Genomic DNA, 20,954 nt, shown 5'->3' on the forward strand with positions numbered 1-20,954 from the left:
AAAGGCAAATAAGATGTAAGCACTGGTAATCCCGCATTCCGGCAGGAATCTTGATAGATAAGTAGCCCTGAGAGAGTGTTTGATAAAAAGTGACATCAAACTTTGAAGATTCCATCCAAAAGCCAATGTTATTTGCTAAAAAGTTGCATTTTACGACTACATCGAAGCAATCTATAACTAACTTGAAGCAGAGATTTAGAATGAGAGTACCAGAATCTTTACTGTTATTTACAATACACAGGCATCTTGTGCAAAAAGAAAAATGACCAGGGAAACCTTGTTATGATGATGTCGCTTACAAGATCATGCTTTTAACGTGGCAAACTTGGCAGTGCCAAATTTCCATTGCAATATTTAGCTAGTGTCTTTTCAGGTCCTGTAAGAGTGGATATTTTTCGATTGAGTAATTTTACACGCTCGGCAGGGTGAGACGAGTTTCACATGATTTTAATTCGTGGCATCAAGACATCAACTGCCAGAACATAAGACTGGCAAGCAAAAATACTCGCATGCTTTCATTTTTGCACTTAGTTTCTGGTTGTGCGAAATGCGTGAAAACATTATTAGCACTGCAAAAATTTCCATTTTTACAGTATGCTTACAAGGAGGTTCCGATTATCACATCATAAACTCAGCAGTCATGGAAACCTCACAATAACTGGGTTTCCCTGCATTATGAATTCTTATTTACACGCACATGACAACTACTACCCTACCCAGTAAAATGATATTTCTGTAATATGAGATGAAACTATATTAGGAAAGTACAACATTCATAAAGACAGGCTGAATTGTGCAGTGAACATGTTGAGTCCCAACTATACATGGAAGTACACAAAAAAAAAAATTAAACTAGAGGGGGAAAAAAAGTTGCTCCATGAGAAAGGCAATGTATAAAAGCAGCAGGCATGTGAATATCTGAGTGTGAAACAAATTAGAGATCATGATTCTCCTTGAAACATCAGTGCACAATTTACTATCTAAAAATAGCAGTCTCTGGTCCATGTTTAACCCATTGAGGACGAGTTCCAAGTATACTCGGGCAGGCGTCTATGGGAAATGTGTATTGTTGCAAAATGTATTGAGAATTTTGATGTGTCTTGCATAGTTAGTATTTACCAACATCCAGGTTACACAAGTACACAAAATTGTGCTTTTTCTTGAATTTGTTAGAATGAATTGACCTCCTCTACCTTGAATGATGGTAATAAATATTATAAGTTAACCCGTTGAAGACTAGTCCCAAGTATACTTGGGCAGGTGTCAATGGGAAATGTGTGTTATAGCAAAATCAGTTCATCCTCAAGGGGTTAATACATCTTTGCCAGAGTTTGGGAAAAGGTTGATTATTTTCTTTTGTCTTTGTTCATTTTTGGTGAGGGATGGGAGAAAAAGGGGGGGGGATTGGAATTAGAGCTGGTTTGTGGGTAAAACTAACAAAAGTACAAGGGGTACCTCGATCAAATGGACCAACACAATCATATGACTTCAATGCCATTTTACAAGACTGAACAGTACATTCTCAATGACTTTCAAACACTTATACGGTTTCAACCGCCCCCACATCTGTGTAATTTCACCTTCAACTTTCACTGAATACCTGTTTTCATATTACTGCTTTCATCAACATGAACCTATCTTTTGGATATAAATTCTTCTACAAATTTGACAAGTGGAAATTTGCTGACACACAATTCATCAGTGTGAAATTCAAAATGAGACAGATGACCAATAAACATCCACAGACAATTAAGGGATGATATGTTGCATGGACCATGTATGTTGGAAGAAGAAAAGAACTACAAAAACTAACCTAAAACTTTGATGATTTATGACAAGCTATACAGCCCTACAAAAGTGGCACACTAGCTAGCCATCTCAAGGCACAAAATCTCTGGTCTTCTCAACATAACAAAACACTAACCCTTACCCTATTTTACAAATCAATGCACTCATATTCATCAATGCACTTGCATTCAGCAATTAGCCATACACATGCAAATTGAGGTTAAAAGAATTTCTTATCTTGGGGAAAAAAAGCAATTTAAATTGCTTTCGTTTGAAGAGAGAATAGTATGATTAGCTGTGAGAGATAATGATGTCTTGATGAAACTGAGGACTCTTAAATTTTAATGACAACTCACACATGTATGCAAACTGATTTTTCTTTTGACATCTGCTTTTACATGTACACATTGTACTGTACCTGGAAAAAACATTCCTGCTGCATTTGTACCATAGCACATGTATCATGCAATACTACAATCCCTGTAGTACCACATGCTTTGATTATTTGGCAGTTGGTCATACGAGTAAATTATCATTCAAAACATATACTTCAGGCGAAAGAAAATTACTGACAATGGACTAGGCATCTACAGCAAAACAAGCTGAGACAAATTTACTATTGGTATTCATCCTTCCAATGAAACATGCCTATCCTGCAGCACACATTCGTAAGTACCACTTGTACTCATACATCTTTGATGCACAGCTATCTATCTGTACAGACAAGCATTTTGGGACCGAGGTTGTTACTTTTGGAACAGAAATAGGACAGAACAAACTTCAACGCTGCTCCCCATAGCAGAATTTTGCACAGTCCTTTCCCCTGTCTATATCACGAAGGAGATGTAAGGAATACAAGCAATACCTTGATATAATACAGTGGTATGTACAGTCAATTGAGAAGCTCCCTACTTTGGCTTAAAATACATTTGAATGCTGGTACAGCACACATCCAATGATTGGGAACCATATTATCAAGAACATCAATTAAGTTCAAGGAAGATCAATGAAACAAACTTTCAATGTGATATTTTCATCATTTCGATCAGAACAAACCATTCTTTCATAGAATAGTTTTAACATTTTGGCAATGAAACATTTCCATTGTCCTGCATTAATTTCTAAAAATGATGACAACTCAATCAATAAAGATTAATATATAACTTGCCCTGCTAAATTAAATAAAATATTTTCAAAAAGAATGAAAAGTTGAAAAAAATATATAGGTTATATTGACAAAGTGGGCTTTGCATGCATTTTTCTTCATTCTTTCCAACTTCATACAGGCAACGTCATGACGCACCAAAAATGAATGACGGTTTGTTCCAGTGATGCATATACCCAAAATATGAGATTGCTGTGTCAATTGCATTGCTATTTTGCCATGGATATCTACGAGAAAAATAGGCATGGTTTTTAGTGTGATGCCCACAAACTGGGCTTCATGTGAATTAATTTGCATGGGCCAGTACCAGCCACTTAAACATGAGAGCCCCTAGTTTTAGTACGACTACATGACTTAATATTTATTGCAGCCTTTTCTGATAAGAACTGAAACTTTTGAAGCTCATACAAATCGAAAACCTGAGTGATGCTTACTACGTCAAATAAGGATGCATGTTCAGCATGACACAAATAGCACATTTTTGTACATAACATCACTAAATGCAAATACTGTACAGGTATAAATCAAGTCATCCACACGAGTGTTACGTCAACATTTCCAAGATACCTAAACAGTCAGAAATTTGAGTCAACTCGTATGAAGTTCTGCTACCTACATCTCTTTAATGATAACATCTACTCTTATCACAAAATAAAGTAAAAGAAAAGGGCTACATGTGACAAATATATGACTATCAATTCATGACACATATAATACATGTGGAGCTGCAAATAATGCACAAACGCTTGATCTTCCATGACCCCATAATACTTAAGTTAAATGAACACATATAGACCAAGTAATACCCTCATGTTAAATCTCTTGACTGTGGGACATGTGAGGTATACTGTACTGCAGTGATCAGGTTATCACATAAATCAATTTATAAATGTGGATTCACAAATTACCAACATATGGAGAAGTTAGGGTTGCAGTAAATAGATATGGACTACTTTTCGGCTATTGCTATCTACTTGCTCTACCCATGGGATCTCAACTCCATGCTATGACCAAAGGAGCTTGCACCAATAGACTCACGACATCAATAGTACCTTGATGATCTCCCAACAGAAAGGCAATTAGATTTTTGATACTTAATGCGAGACAAAGTAGGTTTAAAACAAACCTACATCTGTCTAAGGTATGGTACCCCTCAGTGGATTGTATACCCAGCATAACAATCAAAGATCAAGTTGGTGAGGTAGAAGAAAGTAATGTTACCTTGCTTGTACTCAGATACACAGTTAAGAGTCCAATAGGGTATTCTGCGAGGGGGAATCCTAACCGCATAAATGCCTGGACGCAAGATTTTGTGGATCAGCCCCTTTATACACAGTTCAAAAGGGTACCTCAACAAAGACATGTGTATGTGTGAAAAATGATTATCTGATGATAAACATGCTAGAACTGGAGAGTCCATCAAGCTTTCTAGCAGTCGCCATTCAGAGTGGGTCCCGACGTCGAGGCCTTTTTCGCCCTGTTGAGCCGCACCGCTACCGCCGCGGTGACGGCGCCGCCGATGCCGCTGCCGTCCAGAGCGTGCAGGAAGTCCACCTGATGCTGGGGAACCAGCTCCTTGATGTCACTCATCATCAGCTCCCGGTACTGGCTGAAATGCTGGTAGAGGGACCCGTCCACGGAGACGGTGAAGCGGGGCTTGTTGATGCGCCGGGCCATCTGGGAGAGCCCCGCCGCGGCCAGCTTGGCCCCTCTCCTCCAGACGGCGCGGCTCAGGGCATGGACTATTCTGAGGTCCTCCTGGGTGGGAGAGAGGTCAAACTTCTCCAGGATCTCTCTCACCACATCCAAGTTCTCCGACGTGTCACTGGTGGGAAGGATGGAGATACAAAAATGCAAAGATTACAGAACCTTCTACACAGCAATACTTACTCTCAAAATAATCAGTGATTGGCAATATATTTCTACCTATGATGGACAAACAAAGAAACAAGGTAGTCTTGACGGTGAAAAAAATGCAACTAAAATAATTTTACTGTGAACGGGGATATTTTGGCACAAATTTTTTGGCACGATGAATTTTTTGGCGCTCGGCCGGGTAGGATCAGTTTCATGTGCTTTAAATTCTACGGAATCAAGACATCAACCACTGGAACATTATTACAGCAAGCAAAAATATTTGCATGTTTTTATTTTTGCGCCAGTTTCTGGTTGCGGGAAATGCGCGGAAATTTCAACAACGCGAAAATTTCCACTTTTACAGTAGTTTATGTCTATAATGAGTAAGTGGCAGTCTTCCTTAATTAATGACTAAGCAAATTTATGTTTCCTACTGTAGCTATAGAGCTTCATAATCATGTTATCCTGAATGTAATGACAATGCAGTAAATGAGGCATAAATTGAATGAAGTCTCAGAAAAACTACTTCTGACAAATTTATCAAACAATTTGGACACTTTTACAGTTTCAATTGTACAAATTTATTCATAGCTCTTTTTTCTCTTTACATCAAAACAGTATCAATACTTATTTTATCCAATAACTTTTCTTATATTTCAGATTGATGCCGATACAGACATACATTGAAAAGTAACTTTACTCTTTCACTCACAGTCATAAACACCTGGCGTCTTTGTCCCTACAATAATGAAGTAGGTCGGTCATTGGACGTTGAACCACTGAGCAATAAGCAACTTAAGCCCTCTGTGTTTACTGTATATCATACTATCTCTTATCATGCTTTACGATGCCAATGAACTTGACACTATTCAGTTTGATTAGTCTATAATGTGACTGCCCGGACTTGCAGGTATGCCTCGGTTGATTGTATCAGATGAACTCCTTGGTTAGGTACATTTCCTCTCTCCTCTCCTCACTTACATGGCTTTAGTACTGTGGGAAGTGGAGGTAAAAAGGATCTTAAGAAAACGTCTGTTTTTTTCTGTTTGAGCCACAGCAGACGCCGAGTTTAAGCATGGACAAGACATTTTGGAAATCCTGCTGGTAAAACCTTCTGGAATTCTGGAATGACTGCTGAAAATTTGTGAGGAAACTCTCTGTATCTAGGTCATACCCATGACCTATTCTCCTCCAACAACCTCTAAAACAAGTCACTCATGAGATTACATTGGACACAATCCAAATCTTGTGTAGTACCTGATGTGACCAGGACTCAACCCTGTCAAACCAAGCAGCCACCAATCACGTTCAATGTGACTCTAATGAGGTGAACACTGAAGCCCACTTCCCTCTACATCACATTCCAGTCATTCTTGGCACAGTTCCAGCAGCTCATTTCCCACAGACATGTGACTCTCCTCGTAATAGGCCGGAAGAGAGTCTGGGTCATGCAATCAAACAATAATCCTCTGATGCAGTCTAACCCAAATGGCAACTTCATAGATTGATATTTCAATCAATTAATTGCCACCAACACTGACCCAAACTGGAGGTTGACTTCATTACTCCGACATATTGCTACCCTGCTGGTCTCTCACACAATAACCTATAGGAATATCTTACTTATTCATTAAATGAATGAATAAATAACTGTTGATAAGAAATAAACAATTTGTGTGAATATCTGTGTGTGCATGTGTGTGTGTGTGTGTGTGTGTGTGTGTGTGCGCACATAGTTTATAGCCACTATTGCATGATCTGATTCTTACTTTTCAATGAATGTCAGATTCTTCGTCTTGAAGGCCCATTCTTTCCTAAGGGCATCCGAGACGTCACCTCCGAACAGAGCCTTTTGGTCGGCAAGGTGGATCATGGCGAGGCGCAGGATTTCCCCCAGGTACATGCCTGCTATCATTTTCTCGTAGCTGCAAAGAGATTTCAGAGCAACGATTCAAAAAGTTCATGAGGGTATGGCAGCTCTCAGGCCAGACGGATATGACTACAAACTGCAAAGAATTGATCACAGCTCAAATGCTGGTCAGAAATTGACAGGATTGCAAGAGACTTATGTGTTGTATTTAATAGTGAGTTTGCCCCAAGTAAATATCAGAGGTTACTGGGTGGACACTTCACATTCACTGGGTGTCGCCTCACTGCTAAAATGGCACTATATGAACCCACAGGTATGCACCTCTATTGGATCAGTCTACAATTTAAAGTAAAACTTCATGTGCAACTCTGATTTTACTGCTTCAGCCCTTGGAAACAAGCCTATGTTTAGCATAGTAATCTCCAGATGCAATTTAAAATGTAACACCATTTGACTGCTGAAAAATATCAAATTGTTCTTGCTTGGTGACAGTTTTGTTTCCAGGGTGTTCAAAATAAGTTATCCATCTGGGCCCTGTTTCATAAAGTTGTTCGTAAAGTTACACATGACTTTACGAATGACTGGCATATGAAGTGCCAATATGTGTGCCCATTTTTTTTCATTACATTTTAACAAAGTACAACTATATGTCAATATTTCACCTACACTGGGGCAAAAATACACTTTCAACTAAGAATGTGTTAAAATGTATGAATAATCATCATCATCTGCAAAATTTCAACTTTAGCTATTGAAATTAACAATGATTAAGAAACCCACTTGGCTTGCCCTATTCCAGTCGTTCTAAAGTCTTGCATAATTTTTCAAACAGCTTTATAAAACAGGGCCCAGAAATTACTCGAGACAAAATGGGACAAGACCATTATTATGAGCAGTCATAGTACTACTGAGGTCACATGTTCAATTTATCTCTTCTCCCTCTAAAGCCAGACAGAGCACCATGCATGAAATGCAAATATGCCTATGCACAGACAGCTCACCAAACATTTGTCTGCAAACAAAATATGATTTGAATATTAATTCTACACATCTGTGACTGCACCCACACATGTGTGGAAAAATCATATAAATATATGGCTCTCCCTATCGAGGACAAATCCCCCCCCCCCCCCCCCATCCTTTCTGGCTAAATACCAGTCAGCGACAGGGTTGAGTACAGATAAGGGTTAGGGATAGGTTTAGGGTTAGAATTTTGGTTAGGGTTAGAATAAGGTTCAGGGTTAGGATAAGGGTTAGGGTCAGAGGAAGGGTCGGGGAGATTGTCCAGAGAGTAGATGCTGTCCTAGAACCCATTTACATACTCTGCTTTTATTTCAACACAACATAGTCAACTGGGCATAAGGAAAATGGATTGTTAAGACCCTTTATACCCCCTTTTTTTTTTTGCAGAAAGAGGGGCGAGGTTGAAATGACTGCTCATTTGATTTTCATTTGGCAGTTTTGGAAGAACACATCATACTATTCAAAGTGCAAACATGATAGATGGTCAAAAACCCTCGTAGTCTTTTGGTGGGGGAAAATATACTTGATTACTTTATAAATGCATCTTGGCCTGGCTTTGAAAGTAACACTTTAAGGTGATAAGGAAAATCCTATGATGATAGTCTCAATTCATATTTACAGAATTACAATACAGTCGTAAATTTTGAAACAGTGGTGTGGTGTTTTGTTTTTGTTTTTGCTTTTGTTTGTTTGTTTGTTTTTTACAATAGTTAAATTCAATTTCTACAAGTAGCATGGGTATTGCAGTTTACAATAGCAAACTTGATTACTTTCATTTCCTTCTATTTGCCACTGGCATTATTTCAGTGAGTTTGGTTAAGCTCTGCCCTGAGGGATTTGAGGTTTGCAGGAAGGTGAAAAATTTTCGAACATCGATGACGCACAGCGCACAAGGGAAAGTGGACAAAGATAACCTAAACAAGCTGTTGTCGATAGTAAAGTGATGATAAGATCTAGAGGCCAATGACCAGAAACTGTGGAGTGACATTGCATTACACACAGAAGTTGAGCTAAAACTTATTTATAAATGGTCACTGTTCTGGCCTCGGTGACACCTTAAAGACAAGGACTGCCAACCTTTTAAAACCCATCACCACATTTTGTTACCACCTTGAGGGGTTTGAAGATGAAGAGCACCTCACACTTACAATTGTTTTCCATGGTTGAACGTTCTCCTGTCGATGTCCCTGTCAAAGGCGGTCCGCACGTCTTCCAGACAGCCATTATCACCGAAGGCCCCCCACTCGCAGTCAATGATGACGAAGTTGTCAGGACCCCTCTCTCCCTCAAACATCTCCACCTTCTCGGTGCACTCGAGGTAGGATGCGTTCATACCAGTACCTGCAGGTGCCGTGCAAATCAGCATCAGGTACAGGGACATCTCGTCAAGAAGGGGTCACACTTTTATTGCTTCATTTTGTGATTCAAACCCCTCTCTCCCGCAAATATCTCCACCTGCTTGGTGCTTTTGATGATGGGATGCATTCACACCAGTACATTCAAGAGCCATGCAAATCAGCATCAGATTAGGGAAATCTCATCAAGAAGGGGGTCACACTTTTACTGCTTGATTTTATGATGAAACCCCTTTCTCCCTTTAGAAAACATCTCCGCCTTTTCAGTGCAACTGAGGTACAATGCGTTCACACCAGTACATGCAGGTGCATTGAATATCATTATCAGGACAGGGAAATCTCACCAAGGAGGGATCACATTATTGTTAGATTCCATCATATAATGATTGTATTTTATAAAAATGGTACATTTTGCATTCTTTTGGGGATTTGTGCAATATTCATGAAACCAACAACTCACAAGAATATAGCCTTCTGTAACACAGTATGCAATGTTCTTCGTATCAAATGTAGGATAATGCAAACTTTTGTCTTGAAAGGGGCTAAAAAATCTTCCTCATTCTGTCAGTGTGGTTCATGATTGCGAATTCAACTCCTCAAAAACACTGACTTTCTCAATTCACAAAGTCTCAAATGTCTAAATAGACCAAGTCTCGATTCATAAAATATAATTTACTGAAAAATATGTGGCATATATTTTTCATGTTACATATGCATCCCTTTTGTGTTTTCACAGCCAGTTTTGTAGACATTTTCTGCATTAGACTTCATACTGAACACTTCAAGGACAACTCAATTTTGTGTAATCCTCTTAGAAATATGATGTCAAAGGCTTGTGTAGTGTAGTAAGAGTGGCAAAATAAATCACTACACTTATGGGTAACTTTTTCAAAAGGTCACATATACATCACAGTCCCTGATACCAGTCGCTGGGACTACACATCTACATATAGTTAGACTTGGCATTTTACCAAGCACATATTCAAGGGGATGGTCAAAGATAAATACACAAAACACACACAAATAAAATTTGACTAAAAATCATGGGAGCCAGAGTTAAATTGTCAGCAAAGTGCTGGTTGACTTGTCAAGATGGGAATCAAACCTACAAGGCTTTATGGAGCAACAGACTCACCCATGATGAGGCCCACGAGACAGCTGTGGTCCCTGAAAGCTCCCGCCATCTGGGTTGCCACGGTATCGTTCATCAGGGCCACAATATCAACTCGCACATTCTGCAGGCACAGTGAAACAGGGTAGCATGTGAATTATCTTCTCTAAATTCATGGTTTTGTTCCATCTTTGGCAGTTCCTCAGATGAAAGCAATATACGTGGTCAGAATAACTACTGCACTCTCAAGGAATAATGAATAAATGTAACACCTCACAATGATATTTTTCAGAACTAGACATACCCAAGATTGAGGGAAATTGAATCTCTATGCATTTACATCTCTATTTTTTCCATAAAAAACAAACACTTATCCGAACCATTTTCATGCACTACATTGATGAAACTATTAACTAACCAAGTCTAACATGAAGGATATGGCTGGATATTACCAACTATATGGATGTCATATACACACAATGGCACGGAAAAAAAATGGCCAATATTTACAGCGTACAGAATGTCTCCTCTACAAGTATTTATCTGTTAAATATCTTCTATTCCAAACACTCACTTTCCTGAGATTCTGCTGTTCCTTGGCCTAAGGTACATCCTCTTTTAATCCAATCAGATTTTAATGTTTATACCAACATTCCATTTACACTAACAGGTTTGCTACAAAACTTGCACAAAACCTACATCTTCCCATAGAACTCCACAGATTCCCTAATTTTCACCATCAGTCCATCCACCTAATACTATGGTTGACTTGGTGACACAATATTTTCTCCTGCGATAGTTGCTCCGGTCCTATTTTCTCCAAGGAGTTTAAATAGAGCTATGGTTTGGGTTGTGATATGGTTTTAGGTTTAGTTTGATGTGAGGATTAGGATTAGAGTTAAGGTTGTATCAGGGCTGCACACCAACCCATTTTTCCTACTGGTCAGACCTGTCCGTCGGACCAGCAGGTACCCAGTTTTTCCATGTTTTACTGGTCCATTCCTGAAAAGGTCACTGGTCCGACAGTTATTTTTACTTGTCAGGGATCGTCAGACTAGTGCCAATGTGCAGCATTGGTTATATGTTTGTGGGTAGAATTCATGTTTGGCTCAGCTTGCAGATATTTCACGGGAGAAATTGTCGCAGGAGCAAGTGTCATGGAATCGGTTGACTTACTTTCCTTTTACAGGCCTCCTGGAGCATAGGAACAACATCCTTCCCTTCCACACCAGCAGCATCGTAACCTTTGGTCCACGTCACCAGGGTGGCTGGCGGATAAACATTGAATGATGAATGATACACATCTTGTACAAATCACCCCACTTCTTCAAATGAAGAAGAATCATACTGATTATATTCTTAAAGGGGTGTTACAGTTTGTTTGAGATGGGGCTTGGAGTTTCTCATGTCTTTTGACGATAGCTTTTTGAGATAATGAGAAACCTCACATGAAATATGACAAAGCATAAAATTCTAAGGTGATTTCAAAATTGGTGTTGAAATGGCTAAGATTACAGCCAAAACAAAGTGATCCTAATAAAAGGTGAGACCCATCTTTTATTAGGATCACTTTGTTTTCCTTTGTTTATGGATATCTCAGCCATTTCAAAACCAATTTCCATCAAATAAACAAAGAATTCTTCTTAGAATTGCATGCTTTTTAAACATTTAATAAAGTGGTTTCTAAGTATCTTGCAAAAAGTTAAAAGCTGGATTCTCACCTCAACCAATATCATATATCATCCCTTTATCAAAGATGCTACATATGTTCTTTCAAAGAAAAAACCCTTCCAGTGGAATCAATAATAAATCATATAACAGAAGTGAAACAAGCTAAACAAATAATATAATCTACTGGGTATTCAATGATGTGCAGATCAGACATTGTATAACAATAGATGTACCCCCCCCCCCTTTCCCATTTTAAGCCTGGTTAAAGCATTATCTAGATCATCACATTACAACTGATTCTTAATACTTTTTCATGTTTGCCTGGTCAGGTTAGGTGCTTTCTTATCAATCATATCAACTATCATTGCCACTGACCTAACATCGCAAGGCAAATTGCCATTTCAACAAGGTAGATTTTATGGTGTAGTTGCTTTATTCAAAACACCATCATTTTTACTGATATGACAACATTTCAACAAGAGTCACATCGTAATGGCACAAGGCATATCAAGCTCCATTTAACTCTCCCTTCATCTCCTCAGCATTGCTAAGTACTGTCAACTGGACTGCAAGTGGTACGTAGTACGAGTAGCATTTTTATGGCCGTGGGCCAAATAGGGTTAAAGTGAAGTTACATCAGCTTCCTCCGAGACCGCTCACTACCGCTGGCTCACCGTTGACCCGTCATTCAACTCTGTGCGGGGTAATGATTAACCATGGCCACGATGGCAAAGGGAACACACGGCACATTCCCCACCTCTGCCACTCCCCCTCGCCAAATAAGATACGCGAGTCAATGTCAACATCCCCGATATTGATTAATTTTAAATGGTTTATATTGAAAGTCAAATTTATGTCTGAAATCATGCAGCTTGGCCTGCAGCCAATGAACGTCAGAAATATTCTGGGAGGGTCTTTTTTTTCACTTGAAGGGGGGGGGGGGGGGCATAAAGATAGATCAACACAGAACATAACATCCGGAACACTCGGCTCTCATTTAAAGTACCAGAGGAATTTAGAGAGAGACACAGAGTATGAAGGAATTTTATGAGATCACAAGAAGGTACCGATTCCAAGTGATGACACGTATCACATCCAGGTAGTATTGGATGTCTAAACATGACACTTGTCCCTGGGTTCAAAGTCTCAAATTGATTATGACTGGATTTTATGGCACTGCAAAAGAGATACCGCCCTCTTTGGATGCTGTGTGACAGTGCATACCAGAGTATTGCATCATGTGCCAAAGAGTAAACCATATCATGCGTATATTTTAAAGATGATGGCAATGATGATGATGATCCACAGCACTTGTATAGCGGCATGATATTTGTTGTTGAAACATTCAAAGGCGCAGACTACTCCAAGAGAGTTAGCAATTGAATGCCTGGTGAAAATTGTGAGTCTTCAGTGAGGCTTTGAAGTGATCCAGTTTGTCAATTTCACAGAGAAAAGGTGGGAGGGAGTTCCATAGGTGAGGAGTGATGGAGAAAAATGCCCAGTCTCCACATCCCTTGAGATGTGTAATGGGTTGTGTAAAAGATTGTTCCTATATGCTATAGAGTTATAATCAACAAATCTCCATTTTATTTAGATACTGCAATTATTCCATACACACCTTCTTGAAATCTTTTCTCTTCTGATAAGCATTTCACATATAGTAAAAGCATTTACTTACTGTACCAGTTTCATTGGCCTGCTCATACGGAGATTTTTTTTTTTTTGCTTTGTTTTTTGCTGTTGCAGCGCTAAATTTGTGGAATAGAGTGCCATACAGACTTAGAGCAATGACAGACAATCATCAAGTAATTTGATAAATCATCTTTTTTTTCTGATATATGAGGGAAGTTATGTGAAGAATATTGGCTAGAAAGTCTTCTAGATTATTACGTGCATAGATAAAAGTGCAAACTATTCTCATTCTTCTTTTTTTAAGGTCTTCCCTATGACAGAGAAAGAAGAAGATTTGAAGAGCTCTTTCTCTTCATTAAACTTTTCAATTTTGACATGCACAGGGCATGGGAGGGGGAGACTAAAAGCAGCCAACAGGTTGACAATGTACATTTCTGACTACAGATGCAATTTATACGCACACTTTAACTCCTAGCTGCTCCATCGATGATGGTAACGAGTTAACCCAATCAAAACTAGTCTCTAGTAAACTGTAAAAGTGGATGTTTTTTGCATGACTTATTTTTTGCACTTGGCAGGGTACAATGAATTTTGTGCATTTTTAATTCTGTGTCACCAACTATTGGAACAAGCAAAAATAATACCATGCCTTCATTTCTGAGCTAGTTTCTGGTTGCACGAAATGAGCGAAAATTTCAACACCATGAAAATTTTCACTTTGACAGTACTGTATATGCCAAATATTTTGGGAGGTCTTTATTTTTGCGAATTTTATAAGTCAGATGCTATTTGTAAATTTATAAACACCCCAAAATATCATCCCTAATCCCAACAAAAATGCGACATGCATGCATACATTTCTTCGTTCAGTACAGTACTTCATTATCTGGAATTTAACCATTCAAGAAATTGTAAGGGAAGTCCCGGTTCGCGAAAGAGTAGACTCACTAAACATACACTGTACGGCATATTTAGTACTTGCACTGGTATTTATGGAAAATGCGCGCTATAGCAAAAAACAAAACAAAACAAAACAAGGAAAAGTAGAAATTACGCGGTGCGTAATATATGTCCCCGCCGGAAGTAGCATTTTGTAGCAAAATGTGCAATATAGGTAAAAAATCAAGGTCAAAGGTCAAAGAAGTCAAAGGTCAAAATTCTGTGTAAAAGTTTTGAAGCCCTCACCTAGTGCCATCACATAAAGCAAACGGAATCGAAATCGGGTTAGAAATGGCGAAGGAGTAGCATTTTGTAGCCAATGTACAATACAGGTCAAAAATCAAGGTCAAAGGTCAAAGAAGGCAAAGGTCAAAATTCTGCAGAGAAGTTTTGAAGCCCTCACCTAGTGCCATCACATAAAGCAAACGGAATCGAAATCGGGTTAGAAATGGCGAAGAAGTAGCATTTTGTAGCAAAATGTACAATATAGGTCAAAAATCAAGGTCAAAGGTCAAAGAAGGCAAAGGTCAAAATTCTGTGTAGAAGTTTTGAAGCCCTCACCTAGTGCCATCACATAAAGCAAACAGAATCGAAATCGGGTTAGAAATGGCGAAGGAGTAGCATTTTGTAGCAAAATGTACAATATAGGTCAAAAATCAAGGTCAAAGGTCAAAGAAGTCAAAGGTCAAAACTCTGTGTAGAAGTTTTGAAGCCCTCACCTAGTGCCATCACATAAAGCAAACGGAATCGAAATCGGGTTAGAAATGGCGAAGGAGTAGCATTTTGTAGCAAAATGTACAATATAGGTCAAAAATCAAGGTCAAAGGTCAAAGAAGTCAAAGGTCAAAATTCTGTGTAGAAGTTTTGAAGCCCTCACCTAGTGCCATCACATAAAGCAAACGGAATCGAAATCGGGTTAGAAATGGCGAAGGAGTAGCATTTTGTAGCAAAATGTACAATATAGGTCAAAAATCAAGGTCAAAGGTCAAAATTCTGTGTAGAAGTTTTGAAGCCCTCACCTAGTGCCATCACATAAAGCAAACGGAATCGAAATCGGGTTAGAAATGGCGAAGGAGTAGCATTTTGTATCAAAATGTACAATACAGGTCAAAGGTCAAGGTCAAAGGTCACAACTGAAATTCTGTGTGGAAGTTTCAAAGCTCCCATGTAGTGCTATCATATAAAGCAAACAGAATCAAAATTGGCTCATAAATGACAGAGAAGTAGCAAATTTAACATTTTGATCACACACGGACGCACACACGGACGGACGCACGGACGGACGGACGGACGGACACACACACGTATGGAGCCCGTTTCATAGTCCCCTGCTCGAACTCGTTCGGCGGGGACAACAAATCAGCTCGTCCTCAATTGATTAAGGAGTTTTCCCATAATGCTACTGTACTCTCTCCACATTGAGATGAAATTGTTCAGATTATTCTTATCTTTAAACCAAGAGCGTAGCATTTATACTCGGGAAATAATTGTTTTTGCTGCAGATGACAACTAGACACAGGGATATGACTAAGTTTTCAGACTGAAAGTATCAAGTAATGTAACAAACTCCCTACTTCTGTCAAATCTGGAAGTTCAGTATGCACTTTGATGAAAATGTTGAAAACTTACCTATTTCCTCTGTCATAATGATTCAATGTGCTTCATTTGTTTTTGTACATATATGTATCTCTGTACTGTGATATATATTTATACATGTAGTTGCACTTCAGGTGCATGTATACCATTATACAAATAGTGCATGCTCTATGATGCACTATACTGGGATTAGACAATGACAAATACTAAATTATCCCGAGTGCTCTTTTGTTTCACCAAGGCCGCAGGCCGAGGTGAATAGAACTGCATGAGGGATAATTTAGTATTTGGAGTTCTATACAATGTAGTCCAGTACTGGTGCATCAATAGAACATGCACTAATTGTTATAGTAAATAGGTCCCTCGATCTAAATGTCTTTCCCGTAGGACTAGGCCCCAACTGTTAGGCCTAACTTTAGACTCACCGTACCGGCACTGATTTCTTGCACGCAGAGTTAATCACAACCTACTGTACTGTAGTTTACGTACTCAGCTGTACAGTGCGCGACGCTACACAGCCGCGTATGCGTATTGTACATCACAAAGCAGACTCGCGTATAAACTCCTACATTCTGTGTCCAGTAGCTGTACGCGCGCATACGTTGAAATGCTTGGCCTTGTCCTACTACGTCCCTCCCTGCGCGAATCTCTGCGTACATAAAACGTAGGCACGTGCTGTAAGCGTTCGGTATAGTGGCACGGGCGTGCCACTATACCGGAATTTTCCCACAATCATGTGATGCTATCCAACCAATCACTCTACCTATTTACTATAATATCTTAAACCTAAGCCTGGTAATACTGATAACAATAAGAATCTACCAGTTAGATGCTGACAGAGTAGTCTCAACCCACACTATAAGACACAAGTCTAATGGACAGTACAATAAAAAATGAGACAGGCAAGGAAAAATCCGCTTCAACTTTTTGATAGTCCCTTCTCCATACTTAGCCTTGTGTGGATTGTCCAGTCAAAAACAACTCTTAAAGGGATCGTACTGTTTTGTTTGAGAACTAATTTCAGGTTTCTCACATTTCTTGTGTGAGATAATGAGAAACCTCTTATGAAATATGAAAGAGCATGTAATTCTATGAGGAATTCAACGTTTATTTGATGAAAATTGGTTTTGAAATGGCTGAGATATAAAAAAAAAAAGAGCGATTCTAGTAATTCTAGTAAGTGTGGGACTCACACTTTATTACAATCGCTTTGTTTTACTTTGTTTTTGGATGTTTCAGTCATTCCAAACCCAATTTTCATCAAATAAACTTTGAATTCCTCTTAAAATGGTATGCTCTGTACTATATCATAAGTATTTTCTTGGTATCTTGTAAAAAGTCAAAAGCCCAATTCTCATCTCCACCAATACTGTACCATCCCTTTAATGTTCTACATATTGTATACCGGTAGTTATTTAGTTGAGAGATTAATTCTACTCCATCAGCATCTTTGTTTATCGCTGTCATCGAAGGGGCAAGGTTACTGGGTCTTGTAGTCGTGTTTATCAGTAAGGTGACTAAAAGTCTTATTTTAAGTGTAGCATGGACTGTGCCAAACGTTTTAGAGCTATCAGTTTTTTTTTCTATTTATAGAGGATTTACATTTCTGACGAGTTGATATTCTCTGCAAACAGCTTTACTCCATGGAAAAGCACAAAGGACCAACGTGCCCATGGACTGTGGATAGTACCAATAACCTCACACCAGAGGGAGAAAACTAAAAGTTTGGTGGATCTTTTCGTGGAATATGAATGTATCAAATACAACACTGCATCTTGTTCTCTCTCTCCCTCTCTCTCTCTGTCTTCTCAACGTTCAATCGTCCTCCTCATCTAATTCTAACAAAGAAAAGGTAATACCCCCTGGTATTTGCCCCCCCCCCCCTCGACGTTTCGCGTGATTATTTCGCAACACGTGATGCTCTCACCGCGACATTTTATGACTTTTTTCTTTCAAGTATTGCGCAAAGTTTGAGACCAAACTTGTTGCACCCGGGAATAACGTTTTGAAGCCACGCCCCTTTGAAAAAAATTTGTTGACCCAAAAATTGCTCAAAAGCATGATTTTGTGTACAAATCCAATGTAAACTGAGTTTTTGCAATTAATTCATATAAAAATGAATATTTTTACTTTCAATGGCTAATAATGATTTATTTTAGCCTGATTTTGGCGAAAAAACAAAAACAAAAGGTAAAAAAACAAAGAAATACATAAGAAATTCAATAAACAATAGAATACATAAGAAACAATTATGACGCTGAATTTTTGCTTCAATATTATTGTTGAGGATATTGAAAAGAAAATGTTCACCAAAAATTAGAAGTCTTGGAGCTTTATTTTTTTATTCATAAGAAAAAAAAAAAGTTATTTTTGCATAAATTAGCATAAATTAATTAATACAAAATACATAAATTAAAATAAAAATAGAAAACCTGGTGGAATTAGGGTTAAAGAACTTTGCTCCAAATTTACAAATGCAGTGCAAATCAAATTCACAGTTATATTTAGTCCTTGGACTGATACAAGCACAAAATAGGCATACCTTTCACATGTGTGCATCAGCGCACATTCCATAGGATGTCTGTTGGCATACAAGATCTGTCAATTACATTTTATGCAGTTTAATTGTTTAGCATAATCCATGAACTACCTCTGTGAATCTGGATTAAGTTTGTGTCTAATGAACACCATCGATTTCACCCACTACACGAGAACAGAAAACAGAAAATTTCTCGTAATTTTTTTGAAGTGATCTCTTACCCGATGCAAGACCATTGTGGAAGCAGGGAAAGGAGAACGTAAATCCGAGAGGGATCTGCATGTCCGACAAGTTGTGACTTCTAGTGAACTTGCCCAGGTGCTCTGCAATGTAGTCAAACAGCTGAAAGACAATGGCAAAAACATGCAAACTCAGACACTTTGTCACATCCAATTGTCATTTCATATGCTGGTATTATGAAAACTTGAAAAGTGGAAACACCCTCAATTCGTCTGTTGAGAATGAGAAGGGCGTTAAGTTGTCTCGAACACTATGGGTTTTGTGACAACTTAACGCCCTTATCATTCTCAACCGACGAATTTATATGTGAAATGAAGGAAGACAAGTACAGTGCATTTCAATTGTAATGAACACATAAGTTACAACAAAAAAACACCTTACAAGAGAGTAAAAATTCAGGTCCTAAATGGTTCTCCAAATATCTGTAAATACTTCATTGTTTGGCTATGACAAAATTTTGATATAATGAAAGAAAACTGCCAGTCCTGGGGACTTTGTTGTGATGGGAGTGGCCTGTATCAATCACCATGCTTCAGGAGGAGCTGAGTCACATGCTCTTGTAATGTTATACAAAATTCAATTTTTGTGAAACTGTTATTGATTTTTTTTTTGCCTCATTGTCATGTAGTGACATCACAAACTGTACCAGAATTCCAATCTAGAGAGGATGGACAATAGTGAATTAGACAAAACTTGAAAAGCTGGCAAGTTTTGAAGAGATTTTCACCTTTTTAGCACAGAGTGTTTCCTGCATCTAATAAATCCACCAAAACTCTCCCTCTTACATAACTGCAGTGCCATCATGGAAAACTGCATTTTTCTATATCATTTTCATTAGATAAAATCTCTTCTGTGAAAAAAAAAACCCAAGTATTACACTTCAATGGCTCTGCACAATGAAATATTTTGATAATGAGTATGATTTGTTTAACATGGCTACTATGGAAGCAAGAAATGCTTGCAAGCAAGCAAGCAACCAGGGAGGCAATGGCTTTATAGGTTCCTCAGAAGGTAATGAGGGTAAAATACCTTGCCCTGGAGCACAGCTGCTGCTGCCTGAGGATTTGAACTAAGGACCTGCTGATGAAGAGTTCTTGTCTTATACCCCTTGTATACTGAGCACGACTTTTAGCTCGCTTCTAAAGCGAGCTAACTTTAGCTCGCTTCTGAAGTGAGCTAACTTTAGCTCGCTTCTGAAGTGAGCTAACTTTAGCTCGGGCCAAGTCGTTTTATACTGCCATTCTCGACCACCCAAGGTTACGTGCGAGACCAGACCTATTTCCCCCCCCCCCCCCATTAGCCTGCTGTCCTTCCAACGAGCGCGAAAATTCAGTGACAGTTTTCATGCTTACTTACAAGTACGAATTCAGTTCCGTTGTTATAAGGTACATTACTCGCGAAATTCAACCAGTCATCTGCATATATATATATAGTGTATACGTACTGAGCAAAATGAGCTGGTCTATTTTTTTTTCTTACGATTTAATCATGTCGTTTGCTAGTTCAAAGAGTTCATTGTATTGAGAGTTTTACCGAACAGTGAACACACCAATGCGCTGCGTAATACACAGCGTGCCGGTGGCAACAGTACAGCAGTAAACATACATATTGGCAACCCGGAAGCACCGTACACGCTTTCCGGTCACGGGTCAGTGGATTTAGCTGTGGCTAAACTCGCGAACCTTTTATACTGAAGTTAGCTCGCTTCTGAAGCTGACCTGATCCACCCTCTAGAGGGGACTAACTTTAGCTCGGACTAACTATTTTTCGACCTTTTATACCGAGAGTAAGCCCGCTTCAGGTCCGCACCTGAAGTGAGCTAACGCCCAGTATAAAAGGGGTATTAAGCACTGAGCCACAACATCTTCCATGAGGAACATGATGTGTATAACATTCAGGTGACACAGCTGGCTTGGGAGAGGAGGGTGCTGGGAGGAAGTCACCCATTTTATTCTACTACAGGGAAAGGAGACTCACTGGTTTGTACATCTCATGGTGCCATCAATCTCCAGGAGCACGCCATGAAGGTCTACCATGGAACTCCTGACAAGAGGATCAGATACAAGGTTTCATGCCAGGAACAGAAGCTACCAAATGAATGCCAGATTTACTGTGTGCAAGATGCATGCATATATGAAGTTTCTTTCAGAGAAGAGGCAGCCACCATT

The 20,954-nt window shown here is 38.9% G+C and overlaps 1 protein-coding gene across 1 annotated transcript in view; it reads right to left on the minus strand.

Annotated features, from left to right (window-relative positions):
* Positions 1–4,045: 4,045 nt before the first annotated feature.
* The window catches only part of LOC140241697 (hexokinase-4-like), a 28,158-nt gene continuing 11,249 nt past the window's right edge, over positions 4,046–20,954 (minus strand). The window contains exons 3-8 of the mRNA XM_072321440.1: positions 18,768–18,888; positions 11,346–11,437; positions 10,194–10,293; positions 8,852–9,044; positions 6,580–6,735; positions 4,046–4,778 (exon numbers count right to left, since the gene is read on the minus strand). Coding sequence (XP_072177541.1) covers positions 4,382–4,778; positions 6,580–6,735; positions 8,852–9,044; positions 10,194–10,293; positions 11,346–11,437; positions 18,768–18,888 — 1,059 coding nt within the window. The 3' untranslated portion in view covers positions 4,046–4,381. The remainder of the gene's footprint in view (positions 4,779–6,579; positions 6,736–8,851; positions 9,045–10,193; positions 10,294–11,345; positions 11,438–18,767; positions 18,889–20,954) is intronic.

Source organism: Diadema setosum, chromosome 18 (genome assembly GCF_964275005.1).
Source record: "Diadema setosum chromosome 18, eeDiaSeto1, whole genome shotgun sequence".
Lineage (NCBI taxonomy): Eukaryota > Metazoa > Echinodermata > Echinoidea > Diadematoida > Diadematidae > Diadema > Diadema setosum.